Raw genomic sequence first — 17892 nt, forward strand, 5'->3', positions numbered from 1 at the left:
GGGGGGATGGGATCAAACCCACCCTGGGGAGGGAGGCTGGAAAACCGGAGTTTCCAGAGCAGCCCAGCATGGAGGCCCCCTGCTCAGCGAGTGTCACTCTGTTTGCACAAGACCCCCCACCACCACATCCAACCCCCCAGATCCCTCCATTCCCACAAACAAAGCCAAGAGAGGCCCTGAGGAATACGGCCCAGTGAGCTCCCCCAGCCTGGCGGGGGTGGGGGTTCTCCCACACAGAGGGGAGCTTGGCTGGCTGGACACAGCCGTGCTATCCAGGCAGGAAGGCCGGCCCAGAGATCACGAACACCGGCCACACGTGGCCCTGTTTGAGCCAGCACTAGCCAGAGATCTTAAAACACCCGGACCAAGGAGATCCGCTCCCTCACCCTTCCTTGCCCGTTACCGGTTACACAAAGGTTCTGCCCCCCTGCCCAGCTTGGTGACTGTGGGCACCTCGCAGGAGTCAGCTCCCCACCACCAGCTATCACGGCTCTGCTTCCCCGCACGCAGGGCAGATCCGGGGAGCAACATGCAATCCAAGCCCGTGGGAATTAGCCTGGGGTGGGAACTCGGCCCAGAACTACCCAGCACACAGGCTAACTCCAGCCCCTAGCACTGCACTTAGCCAGGAGGCGGGCTTGTGCCCCGTGAGGAGCCCAGCACCTGCCCTGGGAGGCTCACATGCGCTGTTCCTACAGCAGACGGCTCGTTCCTGGCAGACCCAGCAGCTTCTGCCCATGGCATTCACTTGCCTTGCGTGATGCCGGTTGGGAATCATGAAACCCCATCCCCTTCGATGTCAGCCCGAAAGGGGACCCCCTGTGTCGTGGGGACCCCACAGCTGCACAGCAATGGGTCGCTCCCGGCAGCGGCAGGAGGCAGCCGTTCTGGGACACCTACCACGCAGAGTCTCTCAGGACATCTCTTCCGTCGAACGAGAGGATGCGAGCGCCAGCTTGGAACTGAGCCTCCGTGCCCGAGAACAGCGCCTCCCAGTTGTTAAACAGCACTTCATCCTTCGGGAGGAAAAACTCGTCACAGCACGTAGCATCCGGTCTGCTGGGACAGCGCACACGACAGACCAACCGGAGCCCCTCTCCTGCACTCAGCGGTCGGCCGTCGGGAAGCGGGGCGGCCGGCCCAGTTCTGCACGAGGCTCCCATGCTTCCCGCGAGGTGCTACGCGCCCCGATCCCCATCTACCGTCGTGGGAGCGAGGGCGCTTGGTGCCGCTTGCCGGATCAGGCCCTGCCGCCCCAGGTGATGGGTGCACCTCTCCGAGCGCTAGCAGGCTAAGCCCAGGGTGTGTACGTGCCCTTGCCCCGCGCCCACCGCCCTGCATACCCGGAGGTTGACGATGGGCACCCCGCTCCGGTCGGCCCTGCGCACGATGCTGTACAGGTCTTGCAGCCGGGAGGACAGGAAGGCTCGGAACGTGCCCGTCAGCCCGACTGCCCGGGCCTGCTGGAAGCACTGGAAGTCGGCTCCCCGGATGCCGCGCATGCTGCCGCTCAGTGGGGCATTCAGCGCCGCCAGGTGGAGCTGGAACGACAAGGCGAAGAGGACCCTAGGTGGTCAATGGCCATTGGCATCTTGCCCTCGCCCCCAGAGCCGCTGCCCCACCCGCCAGTCGTGTCCTCCCAGCGCCACGAAGAGACTGCCGCGCTTGGGAGCAGGCAGGAGCGCCCCAGAGGTCACCTCCTCCAGTGCTAACAGCAGCATCTCTGCAGGATGCTCCCCCGGACGCCGGGAGCTAACGCTGCTATCTCTGGTGTGCCCAGCCCCAGCCCAGGGCCGCGCGTCCCTGCCCCTCCCCATGCTCTCCTGCCAGCCAAGGGATCTAGTCTGGCTGGCAGGCTCCGAGCAGCGGGGCAGGGCTGGCGGGCCGGGCACAGTGCTGGAAGAAGGGGTGCGGGTGGGGACTAGGGGCATGGTAGAGCTGAGCACGACCCTTGGCGTTAGCACCCACTCTCAGCATGAGTGCAGGCGACTGCATAGCCCGGGGGGCCCTTTCCCTCTCACGCTTCCCAGGGACAGCCCCCGCCCCCCGTCTTGGACGGGTTGGGCTGCCATAGGGTGGCTTAGGGCACTATCCCCTCCGGTCTCTCTCGCTCGGCGGGGGCAGCTGCCGGGGAGGGCGGCTGTGGCTGGCCAGTACTCACGGCGGGCTGGAAGTCGTGGTGCGTGTGACCAGCGGAGGGGGCGCTCTCGCCCCGGCGGCGTGGGGGGAAGCTGTCCAGCAGCTCTTGCTGGGGCCGGGCGCTGTGGGGCGAGTGGTCGGGAAGGCGGTGGTGGTTGGCGACGCTGTCGTCCGCTCGCCAGGGCCGGGCTGTGGAGGAGGGGTTGTGCTCTCGGCGCGGGTGCAGGGAGCCGGAGGAGTCAGCGCCGCCATGCGAGTAGTGGACACTCGGCGGCTTGTCGTACACTTCGTTGTCCTGTTGGGAGAGAGCGCGATGCTCACTGCCCAGCCCTGGGGCTGGCGAGCAGCCCCGGCCAGCTGGAGGAGAGATCCCTGGCTCTGCGGGGCAGAGTCGCACTCCGTGGGCCTGAGAGCACAGCCCTCGGGGGGGGACAGAAGGGCTCACTTACCAGCCCCGGGCTGGAGAGGGAAGTGTGTTCCTCCAGCTGAAACAAAGCAAGGAGGCTCACGTTACTGGGGAGTCAGTCACCCTCTGTCCAGGCAGAGCCAGGCTGCAGGCTCCCTGGGCAGCCACACCACACCAATGAGAACAGTCAGTAAAGGGAAAGATTTCGGGGGCCGTTCCAACGCAGCTGGCGGGAGGCTGTGGCCCACGGGCTGCCCAGTGACCACCCCCGCGTCAGAGGGTGCCAGGCTCTGCGGAGGAGCGAGAGGCAGCATGCTCCAGCTCCATGCAGACCACAGGCTTCACCACAGACCGACCAGGGCCGAACCCCCCTCAAACCTGTGCCAGAAATCCCATGCCTGGGGCTACAGCTCAGCATGTGCTTACTATGTGGGGAGATTCCCAGTGCAGTGGTGGGGTCCCTGAGCGTGTGGGGCGTGGGAGGGGATTCCCAGTGCAGTGGGTGTCCCTGAGTGGGTGGGGTGTGTGTGGGGGGGATTCCCAGTGGGGGTCCCTGAGCACGTCGGGGGAGATTCCCAGTGCGGCAGGTGTCCCTGAGCGGGTGGGAGGCCAGTCTCCCTGAGCTGGAAGGCAGAAGAGGCTGCCAACGCTCACTTAGCAAGCAGCATCTGGGGCTGCGAGTGGCCCAGCAGTGCCAGGGGCTCCAGCAGGAGTGATCGGGAAGGGGAGCTGTGGGTGCTGGTACCCTGGGGGTCAGTGCAGTCCACACCAGGGGGACGGTGCAGAGCTTCTAAAGAGCATTCACTCCCGTCCCTGGAGAGAAGAATTCTCTGGATCTGGAGAGTACTCTGCAGCTGGAGAGTACCAGGGCCCCGCACCACCCCCGCTTCCCAGCCAAGGGAGCCACACGAGTTTGCTGAGAGGGCCTGGCGCGGGCACCCCGCCCACTAGCTGTGTGTCATTAATCCCCAACGGACAGGGCTGGGGTGCCCTTCCCGCCAACGGCTCTGGCAAGCCAAGCCTGGGAGTAGCGGCGGCACTAAATCCAACCTGCCCTCCCCATCAAACTGCCCCGGCCCCACGCGCTGGGTGTGCCAGGAACAGGCTGGGCCATAGGCTGCATGGGAAATGGCCCCTGCCCCTGTGCTGTTTGCTCCCCTTGGCACACAGAACAGGCACTGCCAGGCTCGGTTTCTGGGGCTCTTGCCTGGGAGCAGCAGTCCCAAGGACCTGCTATATGTCAGTCTCACGCTCAGCCCTCATTCAGCCTGGCTGAGCCTGTCAGCAGAGAACGGCCGAGGCTCTTCTCAGCCCCATTCTGCCCAGCACGCAGGGTGACCCTGCATTGTTTATCCGGGAGCCGGATGGTCAGAGGTCTTCAGATTTCACCTCTGCCCATGGCTGGACTGGCAGCAGGCCCAGCTCCTGCTGCTGGAAATGCCCAGGAGGCTTCTGCAGGGCGAGGGGTCTGTGCGAGCAGAGCAGGCTCCACGGTTGGACTCGAAGGCCCCGATCCTGACAAGAGACACATGCTCAACCATACCCACTGTGGGTCTTTCCCTGCCCTCTACAGGACTGCTCCAAGGGCATGTGCTGTGTAGGCCTGGAGCCTTTGCCTGGCAGCGCCTGGCGCACAGGTCTGGCCCTGGCTGGGCCCCGGCACACCTGCGGTGCTCTTCAGACAGCTCTGGACGCAGGTATGTGCATAGCGGCCTATCCTCCCATAACAACGTCGTTCATCAGCCCCAGGCCCTCCCTGGCCAGGCTCACAGGCACCTTCTCCTGTATGACACCCGCACAGTCACTCCCCAGTAGCCTTGCCAGGCTCGGCAGAGCCACCCCGTACTCACCCGGACTCTCCGGAAGCCGCTCCGCACCCGGACGTACAGCTCTTCTCTGTCCTGTGTGAAGACCAGCCAGCCCTCGGGCACCTCCTGGGCTGTGCTCAGCATGGACTGATACGATGGCAAGATCCGCAGCTGCTGGGACACACAAGCGTCAGCGCACAGGCAAGGGCTGGGCTCAATGGCAGGAGGAGCCTCTGCAGCCCAGCACGGAGGTACAAGGCACAGTTCCCGACGCCGGCATGGACTCGGAGGAGAGGGTGGAGAACGCCATGAAATGGGCTCAGCAGCACTGGCATGCTTAGTGCTCCGGCATCAAAGGGCTCAGAGGTCACCCCTCAAGGAGGCTGTCCAGTGGATGCTGGGTTTATACCCTGTGTTCTGGAGCTGCCCTGGTGCATCAGACCAGGGCCCTGGCGCATCAGACCAGGGCCCTGGCCAGGACAGCGGCCAGAGGCTTTAGGGAACAGCGTGAAACTCCTCCGGACAATTCTGCCATCACCCACCCCTGGGGGAGGCTCCTTCCTAACGCGGCTGCTGTATCTCTTGGCATGAGAGCGGATTCCCCTTGTACCCTTATTCTTGCCACGGTAAGCATGCATGCTGCTATTCCTACAGCGGTCCAATCCTTTTCTGAACCCGGCGTCTCTGTCTCTATAATATCTTGTAGCCCCGAGGTCCACAGGGCAATTCTGCCTCAGGGGAATCAATTTTACTTTGTCAGTTTCAGATTAGCTGCCCCCCTATCTTATCGGATGTCTCCTTGTTTTGCTGAGGAGGGCTTCACGCCTGGCCTTCTCCATGCCACTGGGGTATATCTAGTTAGAGTCGCCCCCATCTCCTCTCTGCACTGAACAGCCCTGTCTGTCTCTTCCCACCTATGAGTGTTTCTATGGCTTGACAGCTTCCACTGCTCTTCTTGGCCGAACGGCGGATACCTGCCCCTCACAGTGGGCAGCGTGGCCTGTGGCAGAGAAGTGGGCTCTCGCCGGGACACAGGGCACTCCTGGCACAGAGTGGCACTGCAGAGGAACCAGTCTTGCAGCCACGCTGCAGACGCACAGGAAGGACCCGCTGCCTCCCTAGATAAGCTGTGCCAAGGGTTGATTCCCCTCACTGCTAAAAATCGGCCCCTCATTTCTCGCTGCAGCTCCCAGGCGGGGGGCTTCTAGACTGGAGAGCCCCCTGTGCCACAAATCTCCTAGGGGTAGGTACTTACAGTCCCCGCCCCCCTTCTCTTGGATAAAGGCAGGGGTCTGCACAGATCCCCTCACGAGCACAGTGCCGTCAGCTCCATGAGCCCTACGGCATGGGGCTTTCGGTCTCCGGTCTCTGCCAGTCCTTCCCACGTGGCTCTCCTCACAGCCCAGCTCCCGCAGCGGGTATCGCTTGCTTTGCGCTCAGTGTCCGTGCCACTGGCAGCCCCCCAGCCAGCATGAAGCAGAGGTCAGTGATTTTCTGACTAGTGCCACCCCGGCAACCCTAAGGCCTGGCCTCTCCTGCTCCTCTGGGGCCCCCATCTGGATCCCACTCTGCCCTTCACCCGGGATATTCCTCCTGAGAGCAGATTTCTGAGCTCTCCTACTAGGGCTTGTGTCTGGGTCTCCCCACTGCATTGCCCCCGCCCTCTCCCGGGCCTGCTGGGCAGCTCCGGGCACGCTGCTCACAGACAGGCCCTGGCCCAGACCGCACACGCCACCTGTCCCCTCCCCACAAGCCCTGCCTTACCCCGGAGGAGGTCAACAACCCGCTGGTCCCTGGAGGTCCCGGTGGCCCTGGCGGTCCAGGTGGGCCAGGGATGCTGACAGCTGGAAGGAAGAACAGGGTGGCACTCTGGGGGGTTTAGCACCTCGGTAACCAGGCAGGTCTCAGGCCTGGTGGGGGTGAGTGGGACGCGAGGGGCATGAACGCGTGGGGAGGCAGAGCGCGGGGAGGGGCACAGAGATGACTTCCTGGGCACATACTCACTTTGTCTGTGGGGTCCTGGAAAGGAGGGGGGCCCGGGAGGCCCAGGGGGACCAGGGGGGCCCTGCCGCCCCTCGTATCCAATACCAGGGGGTCCCTGAGGCCCTGGGGGGCCAGGCAGGCCTCTAACGCTGTCCCCCTTGGGACCCTGGGGATGCACAAGGGAGAGTCTTCTTCAGGTTAATACACACAATCACTCAATCCACCCCTCCCAGCACCACCCAGCCCCTGCAACCCCCCTGCCCCCAAGGATGCAGAGCGCTTGCTTCCCCCTTGCCGACCCTCCCACCCCAGGATGCCGGGCGCTTGCTGGCCCCACTGGCCTCGTGAGGCCTTTCTCCCTGGGCATTGGGCAGCCGCCTGACTCTGTGGTCAGTCCCATCTATACAGTGGAGTAACATTGTATATCAAGGATGAGGTAGAATGTAAAGAAATAAGAAGCGATGGAATGGATAAGACAGAGTCCATCTGGGCAAAAATCACATTGGGGGAGAAAACTATTAGAGCGCCCCCTGGGATCGTGCTTGGGGTGTGCTATAGACCACCGGGATCTAATTTGGATATGGATCGAGCCCTCTTTAATGTTTTTAATGAAGTAAATATGAATGGAAACTGTGTGATCATGGGAGACTTTAACTTCCCAGATATAGACTGGAGGACGAGTGCTAGTAATAATAATAGGGCTCAGATTTTCCTAGATGCGATAGCTGATGGATTCCTTCATCAAGTAGTTGCTGAACCAACGAGGTGATGCCATTCTAGATTTGGTTTTGGTGAGTAGTGAGGACCTCATAGAAGAAATGGTTGTCGGGGACAATCTTGGTTCAAATGATCATGAGCGAATTCAGTTCAAACTGAACAGAAGGATAAACAAAAATAAATCTGCAACTAGGGTTTCTGATTTCAAAAGGGCTGACTTTCAAAAATTAAGGAAATTAGTTAGGGAAGTGGATTGGACTGAAGAATTTAGGGATCTAAAGGCAGAGGAGGCCTGGGATTACTTCAAGTCACAGCTGCAGAAGCTATCGGAAGCCTGCATCCCAAGAAAGGGGAAAAAATACATAGGTAGAAGTTGTAGACCAAACTGGATGAACAAGCATCTCAGAGAGGTGATTAAGAAAAAGCAGAAAGCCTACAGGGAGTGGAAGATGGGAGGGATCAGCAAGGAAAGCTACCTTATTGAGGTCACACCATGTAGGGATAAAGTGAGACAGGCTAAAAGTCAAGTAGAGTTGGACGCATCAACTAGAAGTAACGGAGGAGGAGAAGGACCTTGGAGTATTGGTTGACCACAGGATGACTATGAGCCACCAATGTGATATGGCCGTGAAGAAAGCTAATGCGGTCTTGGGATGCATCAGGCGAGGTATTTCCAGTAAAGATGAGGTATATAAGCCACTGGTGAGACCTCACCTGGAATACTGTGTGCAGTTCTGGTCTCCCATGTTTAAGAAGAATGAATTTAAACTAGAACAGCTACAGAGAAGGGCTACTAGGATGATCCGAGGAATGGAAAACCTGTCTTATGAAAGGAGATTTCAGGAGCTTGGCTTGTTTAGCCTAACCGAAAGAAGGCTGAGGGGAGATAGGATTGCTCTCTATAAATATATCAGAGGGATAAATACCAGAGAGGGAGAGGAATTATTTAAACTCAGTACTAATGCGGACACAAGAACAAATGGATAAAAACTGGCCACCAGGAAGTTTAGAATTGAAATTAGATGAAGGTTTCTAACCATCAGAGGAGTGAAGTTCTGAACAGCCTTCCAAGGGAAGCAGTGGGGGCAAAAGACCTATCTGGCTTCAAGATTAAACTTGATAAGTTTATGGAGGAGAAGGTATGATGGGGATAACATGATTTTGGCAATGAATTGATCTTTAACTATTCATGGTAAATAGGCCCAATGGCCTGTGATGGGATATTAGATGGGGTGGGATCTGAGTTACAGAGTTACAGAGAATTCTTTCCTGGGTGTCTGGCTGGTGAGTCTTGCCCACATGCTCAGGGTTCAGCTAATCGCCATATTTGGGGTCGGGAAGGAATTTTCCTCCAGGGCAGATTGGAAGAGGCCCTGGGGGTTTTTCGCCTTCCTCTGCAGCATGGGGCACGCGTCACGTGCTGGAGGATTCTTTGCACCTTGAAGTCTTTAAACCATGATTTGAGGACTTCAGTAGCACAGACATAGGTGAGAGGTTTATTGCAGGAGTGGGTGAGTAAGATTCAGTGGCCTGCGTTGTCCAGGAGGTCAGACTAGACGATCATAATGGTCCCTTCTGATCTTAATATCTATGAATCTAGCTCAGGGATCCCCCTGCCCCTCCCCGAGTCCCCTGAGACTGGTCCCATGAAGGACCCCCCCTGGGGAGGGCCACAGTGCTGGCTGCATGCTGCCTGCCCTGTCAAACTCTCCATCACTGTGCCCAGGTGTGCCCACCCTAGCCCCATCCCCTTGCCAACAGGGGCACCTCACCGGAAGGCCAGGATAGCCCTGAGGACCTGGAGGTCCAGTGACGCTTGGTCCGTACAGTCCTCCCCCGCCAGACTCCCCCTTTTCTCCTTTCAGTCCAGGGTCCCCCCGGTCTCCTTTTTCACCCTGCCGAAGGGGACTGACATTAGTCTGGGCTGCCCGATGTCCCCAACCCTTCCTCCCCACCCCAACAGGGACAGGATGCTGTGAACTCCTCCACACACCCTGCTGCCTGCACAGGCCAGGACTGGATGAGCACAGCCCCCGAGGGCAGGGGTGCAGTGACACGTGCCCTGGAAGGCTGGGCAAAGGCTGCGCTGCCCGTCCCTGCGGTGCCTGGGAGGCGCATGCTCTGTGGGGACAGACAAGCAGAGCACGCCAGCTCCAGGGAGTTACTGGGACTGCCCTCTGCAGGGCGCCCCAGAGGTGCTCAGCCTGCGGCGGTGCCTGTAACACAGGGTGCCACCTGGATATTCAGGGACACTGAGCGCGGGCATCACTTCCTGGGGTCACAGCTCTGGAGCCGGGTGCTTGAGCCATGCCAGTCTTGCCCTGAAGCCACAGCACAACGGGCTCTCCGTGTGCAGCGACAGCTGGGGACGCCCCCTGTGACTCCTGCCAAGGAGGGGCACCGGCTCCGTGCACTCCTGCTCCTAATGCCCTCAATGGCAGCAGTCCCACTGATTCCCAGGGGGCAGCCCCACATCTAGGCGAGGCACTTACCCGGAAGGTGGAACCAAATTCGTTGAGATCATAGGGGAACTGGCCTGCGAAGAGACAGGAACAGAGTCAAGAGTGGCTAGTGGGCGCTGTTAAATCCCACCGCTGAAGGTCCTGGTACATTCCCTGCCACTCTCCCCATTGCTTCGTCCCCAGACAGCTACCAGTGGCTCACCACGCCAGGCTGGGGTGACTAGTGCCAACCGCAAGGGCCTTCTAACACGCTAACGGAACTTTATTAAGGTGCAAAGTCAAGCACCCGGAAGTAGGAAAGGCGGGAATTAAGGCTGCCCGCGGGAACAGCACTCTGCCCCTTTGTGTGCATTGGGATATCGTCTCATGACATGATGGCATGCTGTTGTTTCCTCAGAACCAGAGCACAGGCGGGCGGTGCTCCCTGATGAGCAGCTAGTCCATATTTGATTTTCTTTTCATCGTTCAGGCCTTATTTACTGCCCCCTGTTCAAACCCTGCTCTGAATCCAAATGATTCATTTCCTCATGAGCTTTTCTATGCAGCTCAGCACTACGGTATCCGAGTGCTCTACAAACAGTACTGCATTTATCCTCTCCCACTCACCTCACATTGTGCTGTATTATTCCCATTTTACACATGGGGGACTGCGGCACAAAGAGATTATGGTCAAAAGTATCCACTAATTTCGGGTGTCCAGTTTGAGATACCTAGGCACTGTACAGCACAGCTCCCCTTGACTTCAGCCACAACTGTGAGCACTCAGCACTTCTGCACCTCACACCCCAGGCTCTCAAGTTGGGCACCCAGAATATTAGGAACAAACCAACCAAACTTTCATGGGTGGTCACTATTAAGTGACTTGCCCAGCATCACACAGGAACTCTGTGGCAGAGGCAGGGATAGAATCCAGTTCTCCAGGGCAGCATTCAACTGCCTTCCCCACAAGACCATCATTTCTCTGCCAGCCCCGCCTCATTCCTGGCACACCTTCCAACTTCGGCAACAATCGAGGCAGGTCCTGCAGACAACACCCTCCTTCACTGCACAGCCCTGATGCTGCCTCAGAGCAGGTCCGCCCTGAACGAGGCCAGGGCCTCATCTCCAGGGAACATGGAGTTCACAGCTCCCGGGCTCAGCCACCCATGTCTCTTTGCAGAGACTGCCAAATGGTGCGATTTGCACTGACCTGGTCAGCACGATCTTGCACACATGTCACTGCAGAGCCATGAGGCAGGACCAAGTCCGGCGCAGCGCAGATGGAAGATCAGGGATGAGCTCACTTACCTGGGGGCCCTGGGGCACCTGTGTCGCCTCGTTCACCCTTTTGTCCTGGGGCACCCTGGTAGCCTGACAAAAGAAAGCACCAGCATTGGCCTAAGACTGTTCGGGCCACAGAGGAGAGACGCAGGGAACTACCGCAGCTTTTAACTGCGCCCACCACGTGCCCAGGGCGAAGGGCGGCAGTCCTGGAGTAACTGCAGGCCAACGCTGACCTTCGAGTGGCAACCACAGGATGGTACGTGTGCTTGGACACCGGAAGGCAGCACACACCCGCACAAACACCCTCCATCCGAGGAGTGGGGGACTGCACAGCCCCTGCCACGCGGCGGGGCGCTACTGGGCCATATGCTAAAGCAACCATGCTGCAAATTTCTACTGGCCCGCAAGAGATATGAAAACGAAACAGTCCCCTCCTGAGCGCCGGAAGAGACAGAGTGGTTCACATGTAGAGTCAACTCCCCTGGCAGCGAGAGAAACAACCGAGCAATGGAGTCGAAGAACAGGGCTCTGGTGGGGTCCAAGTGCTAACGCAGAAGAGACACGCTGGAGGGGGGCTTCCTAGCGTCTTCCCACCCTAACCAGAAGCTAACGGCAGGATCTCTCACCACCCAAGAGCCATAGCCCTCCACTGGCAGCCAGCAGCAACGATCTCCGTTTGCAGCTAGAATGACGGCGGCTATCTAGGACAGCCTACACCCAGCGCTATCCCTAACAGCGACCAAGGGTGTGCGAGGCAGCTCCCCAGCCAGACCGACCACGGGTGCTTACCAAGTAATGTTAGTCAGGCCCTGCCAGGGGGTAAGATGCCATAGCCAGGGGAGAGATACAGTCATCAGATCCAGGGTTACTCAGGAAGTAGGGCTTGTGGAAAACTTTCCACCAAAACTGGTTTTGATGGAAACCTGGCTTTCTGAGGTCACAAACGCTTTTGCGGAAAGTGTCTGCTTGCCATGGGAAATGTTAACTTCTCATCAAAAACCCCCAATGCATGAAAACCGGCACCTGAAATATTTCAACTTGGATATTTCAGTTTCCAGCCAAAACATTTCGGGTTTCATCTCCTCACTGAAAAGCTAAAATTGCGATTAAAAAGAAGGATTTGTTGCTCTTTGTAGGACCAGCCCCATTCCCTGCCCAGCCCTATCAGTGAAGGTTACAGCATAGCATGGCACCACACAGTAACAAAGGGGTCCGTTATCTCGTAGCCAGCTTAGACATCCCATAGCACCCAGCACTGTAGAATCCAGGACAAGGGTAACCAGGCATTACAAACAAGCCCCCGGTTTGTACATCTCCTGCTTGGGGCTTTCTAAAACCCCACCCTTCCTCACGGCCATGCTAAGATCTCCAAAGCCGTTCAGGGAGGCACCATTACAAAAGGTTCATGGGAAAAGCTCTGATTTCCTTCCCCCTTTGCTGCAGAAAGCCCCAGCGCTACCATCATCCTTACCAGGCAATCCTGGAGGGCCGGGAAGGCCCGACTCACTAAATGCCTGAAAAGATAGAAACAGCATCACTTTAAAACAAAGCACACTTGCCAGGCATTCTGCCACGTGCTACAGCCAAGGTCTCCCCAATGATGCTACGTTAGACCATGTGCCAAGCATGTGCACAGAACCTCCCCTCTTGCTGGGACTCCCCCTGCCAGCAAGCAGAGCTCACTGGTTCCTCTGCGTTTCCCAGCGCAGACGTGCTGCGACATAAACCATCCACCTCGTTAGTGAGCGCCATGATCGCTGGGAGTCCAAGATCCTGCCGCCTGCCCAGTCCCACATGCTGCGCGCAGGCCTGGTGAAGTCACTGGGCTGTGGGGCTGCCCAGTGTGCAGGGGGCAGAATCTGGGCCTAGATTTCACTCTCGGCTTTCAGAGCAGGGTTGGGTGTTTGCTTACTCTGGGTTTAGGACTGCACAGTGCCTGCGAGGCTAAACCAATGACAGGCTGCCACGAACGGCCACTGCCCAGCCCTGGGAAAGGCTTTGCTCGGCCGCTACAGGGGATGGCAGGCTCCATGCTCCCACCACCCCGTTACTGGGCAGGCCCAGGGGGTGCTTGGCTGGTCCCGGTTTCTAGGTGGATTTACCCTGAAGTTGCTGAGAAAGGCAGAGAAATAAACAGGGGGCCCTGGGCCCCTGGAGACGCGGCTCACTGCTCTGCGGAGCTGGACATGGCACCTTCTGCACAGTGCTCTGGGAAAGAGGCTCCTCCTCTGGCTGGACGATGCCGCGAGACAAGCTAGCTATCAGGCAGGCTAGCTAACCCAGTGGGTACAGCATGCAGCATGTGCTCAGGCTGTCGTCCTTCAACAGCTCCCGAGCACACGGCCTGTTAGCCCCCTCCTCAGTTGTGCTCCTGGACGTGGCCGCCTAGTGAAAGCACCCCTTTGTGCCCCTCGGTGTGCCTGCCGCCAAGCACACAGGGGGCAGTAAACAGCGGGAACACCTTTCATGGCCCTGGCCATCGTGTGACCCCGACCCCAGAGCATGGTGTGATGATGTGCCAGGACTGTTACTCACGTTATTGTCGTAGATGGACACTACACTGCCAGGGGCACCTGGGGGCCCGGGGAGACCCGGAGGACCCTGCAGAGAGAGGAAAGAGTTCATTGGGTTCCAAGAGGCTGGACTGATGCAGTCAGCCTGAGGGTCTTACTCCTCCGCAGACTAACCAAGACCCCCACTGTGGGTCTCTGCCCAATACAGCTGGACGCAGACACCCACGTCTCCAAAAGCACCTGGACACCTCCGCCCCTGAATGCCCAAACGGAGACGCGGAAGGCCTGGCCAGAGCGGGTGGTGGTGGCAGCGAAAGGGGGGCGAGGGTTTCAGTCAGCCATTGGCATCCATCACGGTCCCCTTCCCCCTGCCCTCTCTGCACAGGACTGGCTCCCTGCTGGCACATGCCACGCAGCACCCAGTAGCGTGTCGGTGAGGGGGGGACAGCAGCAGAGCGCCCGTGACTGATGGCTGTTTCCCTCAGGGCCCTCCGCTCCTGGAGCCTGCACAGCAGTAGCTAGGCTGGGACATGTGGGGACGGCTGCCCCTGGCCCACATGCCCGTTCCCTTTCACAAAGCAAACCAAGCTCCATGCCGACAACGTGGGCACCCCCAGCCCAGCCCTCCGGCCCTCTCCCCGGCGCCAGCTCTAAGGACAGGGCGGGTGCCCTGACCCCCGGCATCCAGGGGTCGTCACCACACCACAATCCATCACCTCCTCTCTGATTGGCTGGCTGGGGGTTTTTTGGGTGCTGTGGCAGTTGGGGGACCTGAAAACGTTTTCCACCCTGGGCTGCTCTTGCCAGCATCCCTGTCCTCTGTCCACCCCCCAGCCCAGCCCTCCCCTCTCACTCATTAAAGCTGTGTGGTGCCTCTTCCCCATGCTGGGGTGGTTGCCCTCTGCACAGCGCCAGGGCAATGCGGCAGGCCATTGCCAAAGCCAACTGCAGCTGCAGCACCTCCGGCATGCCATCGTCCCCCAGGGCACTCACCTGCAAGCCGAGCCCTCCGGGGTCTCCCTTCTCGCCCTTCAGTCCGTTCATGCTGGGACGGCCCTGCAGACAAACATCGAGTCCAAGGTTCAGAATGGAGTAATTGCGGAGACACTGCTCACTCCCACAGCTGGGCTGACTCCAGCTGAGGGCACCACACCACACACGGCGCCCGAGGAGGGCCTTCTTAGGCTGCACTCCTCTCGCTAAATCAGAAGGGAAAATGCCCCCAACAAATCGGAGACGTTTGCGAGCCCCCAAACTCTACCAGTTCACGTACTTCTCCTGACCAGTGCTCTGACCATCCAGTCTGAGCTCCCATACAGCACAGTCCAGAGACCTGCCCCACAGTAATTCCCAGCGCAGAGCTGGCAGAAAAGCAGCCGATGTTGGTTTAAAAATGGCCTGTGCTGGAGAATCCACCGTGACCCTTGGGAAATCGTTCCAGTGGTTAATTACTGTCACTGTTATAAACGTACACCTTATTTCCAGTCTGAATTTATCTGGCTTCAACTTCCAGCCATTGGAGCGTGTCAGAGCTTTTCTCTGCTAGACTAAAGAGCCAGTCATTAAACATTTGTTTCCCATGTAGGCACTTACAGACTGTGATCAAGATACCCGGTCACCTTCTCTTAGGTAAGCTACATAGATTGAGCTCCACGAGTCTATCGCTATGAGGCAGGTTTTCGAATCCTTTAATCATTCTCGCGGCTCTTCTCTGAACCTCTCCAATTTATCAACATCCTTCCTGAATGGTGGGCACCAGAACCAGACACAGGATTCCAGCACTGTTTGCACCAGTGCCAAATACAGAGGCAAAATATCCTCTCTACTCCCACTCAAGAGTCCCCTGTTTATGCGTCCCAGGATAGCAATTGCTCAGCTTGCTTGTGAGCATCTGGTGAAAACACGACCACAGCAAGAGCTCTCCAAGTGAGCCAAGCTGTGCAGCATTGCCAGTATTCCTCATTAGCCTCAGCATGGGGGTAATCTCCACTTCTTTCAGCCAGGGAGGCAAGGGGGGCAGTGCTGGCTAGTGAAAGGAGCACCAGACCCAGCTCACCCAGGGAACAAACCAGAGACAAGTTAAGAGAAGTTCTTACCGGTCTGCCAGGAAAGCCGATTTCCCCCTTCTGTCCAGGTTGTCCATGCCGGCCCTAAAGGGGAGAGCAGGAAAGGAACACACACTCAGACTGCACACCCATGCAGGAAAGACAGGGGCAGAAACAGGGGGATAAGAGGTGCAGCTGGCTCTGTGCTGAACTACTAGCTACGAAGGACAAAGGACACTGGAGTGGAAAAGCCTGGCCATGCTTCATTCCTTTGTCCTCAGCATGCACCTCTTGGCTCTGTGCATTCCTGAGTCCATCAGAACAGCCATACTGGGTCACACCGACGGTACATTCAGCCCAATAATCTGTCTTCCAACCATGGCCAGAGCCAGGTGCTTCTGGCAGTCGGAGGTTTAGGGATACCGAGAGTGTGGGGTCGTGTCTCTGACCATCTTAACTAATAACCATTGACAGACCCATCCTCCATGAACCGATCTAGTTCTTTTGTGAACCCAGTTATACTTTAGCCGTTACAACATCCCCTTGCAGTGAGTTCCACTGGTTGACTGTGCGTTGTGTGAAGAATTACTGCCTTTTGTTTTAAACTTGCTGCCTATTAATTTCATTGGGTGACTCCTGGTTCTTGTGTTATGTGAAGGAGTAAACAGCACATCCCTAAGCACTTTGTCTGCATCATTCATGATTTTACAGACCTCTGTCACATCCTGCTCTTTAGTCATTGCTGAACAGTCCCTGTCTTTTTAACTTCTCCTCATATGGAAGCTGTTCCATACCCTTAGTCATGTCTGTCACCTTTCTCTGCACCTCTTCTCATTTGGGTATCTTCTTTGAGATGGGGAACCAGAACTGCACACAATATTCCAGATGTGGGTGTACCATGGATTTATACAGTGGCATTACGACATTTTCTGTTTTATTATCCATCATTTTTCTTATGGTTCCTAACAATGTTATCTTTTGTTGACTGCTGCTGCACATTGAGTGGATGTTCTCAGAGAACTACCCACAATGACTCCAAGATCTCTTTCTTGAGTGGTAGCAGCTAATTTAGACCCCATCATTTTATATGTAGAGTTGGGATTATTTTTTCCTATGTGCATTACTTTGCACTTATCAACATTGAATTTCATCTGCCATTTTGTCACCCAGTTTTGTGAGATGCCTTTGTAACTCTTTGCAGTCTGCTTTGGACTTAACTATCTGAGTAGTTGTGTATCGTTTGCCAATTTTGCCACCTCACTGTTTACCCCTTTTTCCAGATCATTTAGGAATATGTTGAATAGGACTGGTCCCAGAACAGACCCCTGGGGGACACAGCTACTTATCTCTCTCCATTCTGAAAACTGACCATTTATTCCTACCGTTTGGTTCCTATCTTTTAACCAGTTACCAATCCATGAGAGGACCTTCCCTCTTATCCCATGACTGCTTACTTTGCTTAAGAGCTTTTGGTGAGGGACCTTGTCAAAGGCTTTCTGAAAATCTAAGTACACTACATCCCCTGGATCACCCTTGTCCACATGCTTGTTGACCCCCTCAAAGAATTCTAGTAGATGGGTGAGGCATGATTTCCTTTTACAAACACCATGTTGACTCTTCCTCAACAAATTATGTTCATCCATGTGTCTGACAATCTTGTTCTCTACTATAGTTTCAACCAATTTGCCCGGTACTGAAGTCAGGCTTACCGACCTGTAATTGCTGCGATCAGCTCTGGAGCCCGTTTTAAAAATTGGATTCACATTAGCTATCCTCCAGTCATTTGGTACAGAAGCTGATTTAAATGATAGGTTACAGACTACCTATCATTGCAGGTAGTAGTCCTGCAATTTCACATTTGAGTTCCTTCAGGACTCTTGGGTGAATCCCATCTGGTCCTGGTGACTTATTACAGTTCAGTTTATCAATTTGTTCCAAAACTTCCTCTAATGACACCTCAATCTGGGACAGTTCCCCAGATGTGTCACCAAAAAGGAATGGCTCGGGTGTGGGAATCTCCCTCACATCCTGTAGGGTGAAAATGTATGCAAATAATTTATTTCGTTTCTCCAAAGAGCTTTGTCTTCCTTGAGCGCTCCTTTAGTCTCTCCATCACCTAGTGGCCCCACTGCCTATCTGGCAGGCCTCCGGTTTCTGATGTACTTAAAATTTTGTTGTTGTTAGTTTTTGTGTTCTTAGCTAGTTGCTCTTCAAATTCTTTCTTGGTCTGCCATATTATCCTTTTACACCGGACGTACAGAGTTTATGCTCTTTTCTATTTTCCTCACTAGGATCTGACTTCCACATTTTAAAAGGAGGCCTTTTTGCCTCTAGCCACCTCTAGCTCCCCTGTCCTTAACGGCTGGGCCTGTCCTGCAGCTCAGATAGTGCACATGAGTTGTGGGCATTGCTCAGCACCGATTCACAGACACCCAGGTTGGAGGCCACACGCTTGCTCCTAGCAATTTGACCCTGGCTATAGAGTCAGAAGGGCTCCAGAGCAAGCTCTGGGGTTTGCCAAACCCTTGATTCCTCTGGCCGACGGCCCCGTGTGGG

The 17892-nt window shown here is 56.7% G+C and overlaps 1 protein-coding gene across 10 annotated transcripts in view; it reads right to left on the minus strand.

Moving 5' to 3' along the window:
- Positions 1-17892, minus strand: part of COL18A1 (collagen type XVIII alpha 1 chain) — a 242449-nt gene that overhangs the window by 1974 nt on the left and 222583 nt on the right. For 5 of the 10 annotated variants that reach the window (XM_073306919.1, XM_073306918.1, XM_073306916.1 and 2 more), the window contains 14 exons: positions 15388-15441; positions 14285-14347; positions 13314-13379; positions 12250-12292; positions 10803-10865; positions 9546-9589; positions 8826-8948; positions 6358-6502; positions 6118-6197; positions 4396-4527; positions 2589-2624; positions 2162-2434; positions 1344-1541; positions 901-1016 (listed from right to left, as the gene is read on the minus strand). In XM_073306919.1, the coding sequence (XP_073163020.1) occupies positions 901-1016; positions 1344-1541; positions 2162-2434; positions 2589-2624; positions 4396-4527; positions 6118-6197; positions 6358-6502; positions 8826-8948; positions 9546-9589; positions 10803-10865; positions 12250-12292; positions 13314-13379; positions 14285-14347; positions 15388-15441 (1436 nt within the window). Of the gene's footprint in view, positions 1-900; positions 1017-1343; positions 1542-2161; positions 2435-2588; positions 2625-4395; positions 4528-6117; positions 6198-6357; positions 6503-8825; positions 8949-9545; positions 9590-10802; positions 10866-12249; positions 12293-13313; positions 13380-14284; positions 14348-15387; positions 15442-17892 lie in introns of those variants that run through there. The other 5 variants (XM_073306917.1, XM_073306913.1, XM_073306915.1 and 2 more) reach the window with 4 other exon arrangements.

The sequence above is a fragment of the Lepidochelys kempii genome, chromosome 11 (assembly GCF_965140265.1).
Source record: "Lepidochelys kempii isolate rLepKem1 chromosome 11, rLepKem1.hap2, whole genome shotgun sequence".
Taxonomy (NCBI): Eukaryota; Metazoa; Chordata; order Testudines; family Cheloniidae; genus Lepidochelys; species Lepidochelys kempii.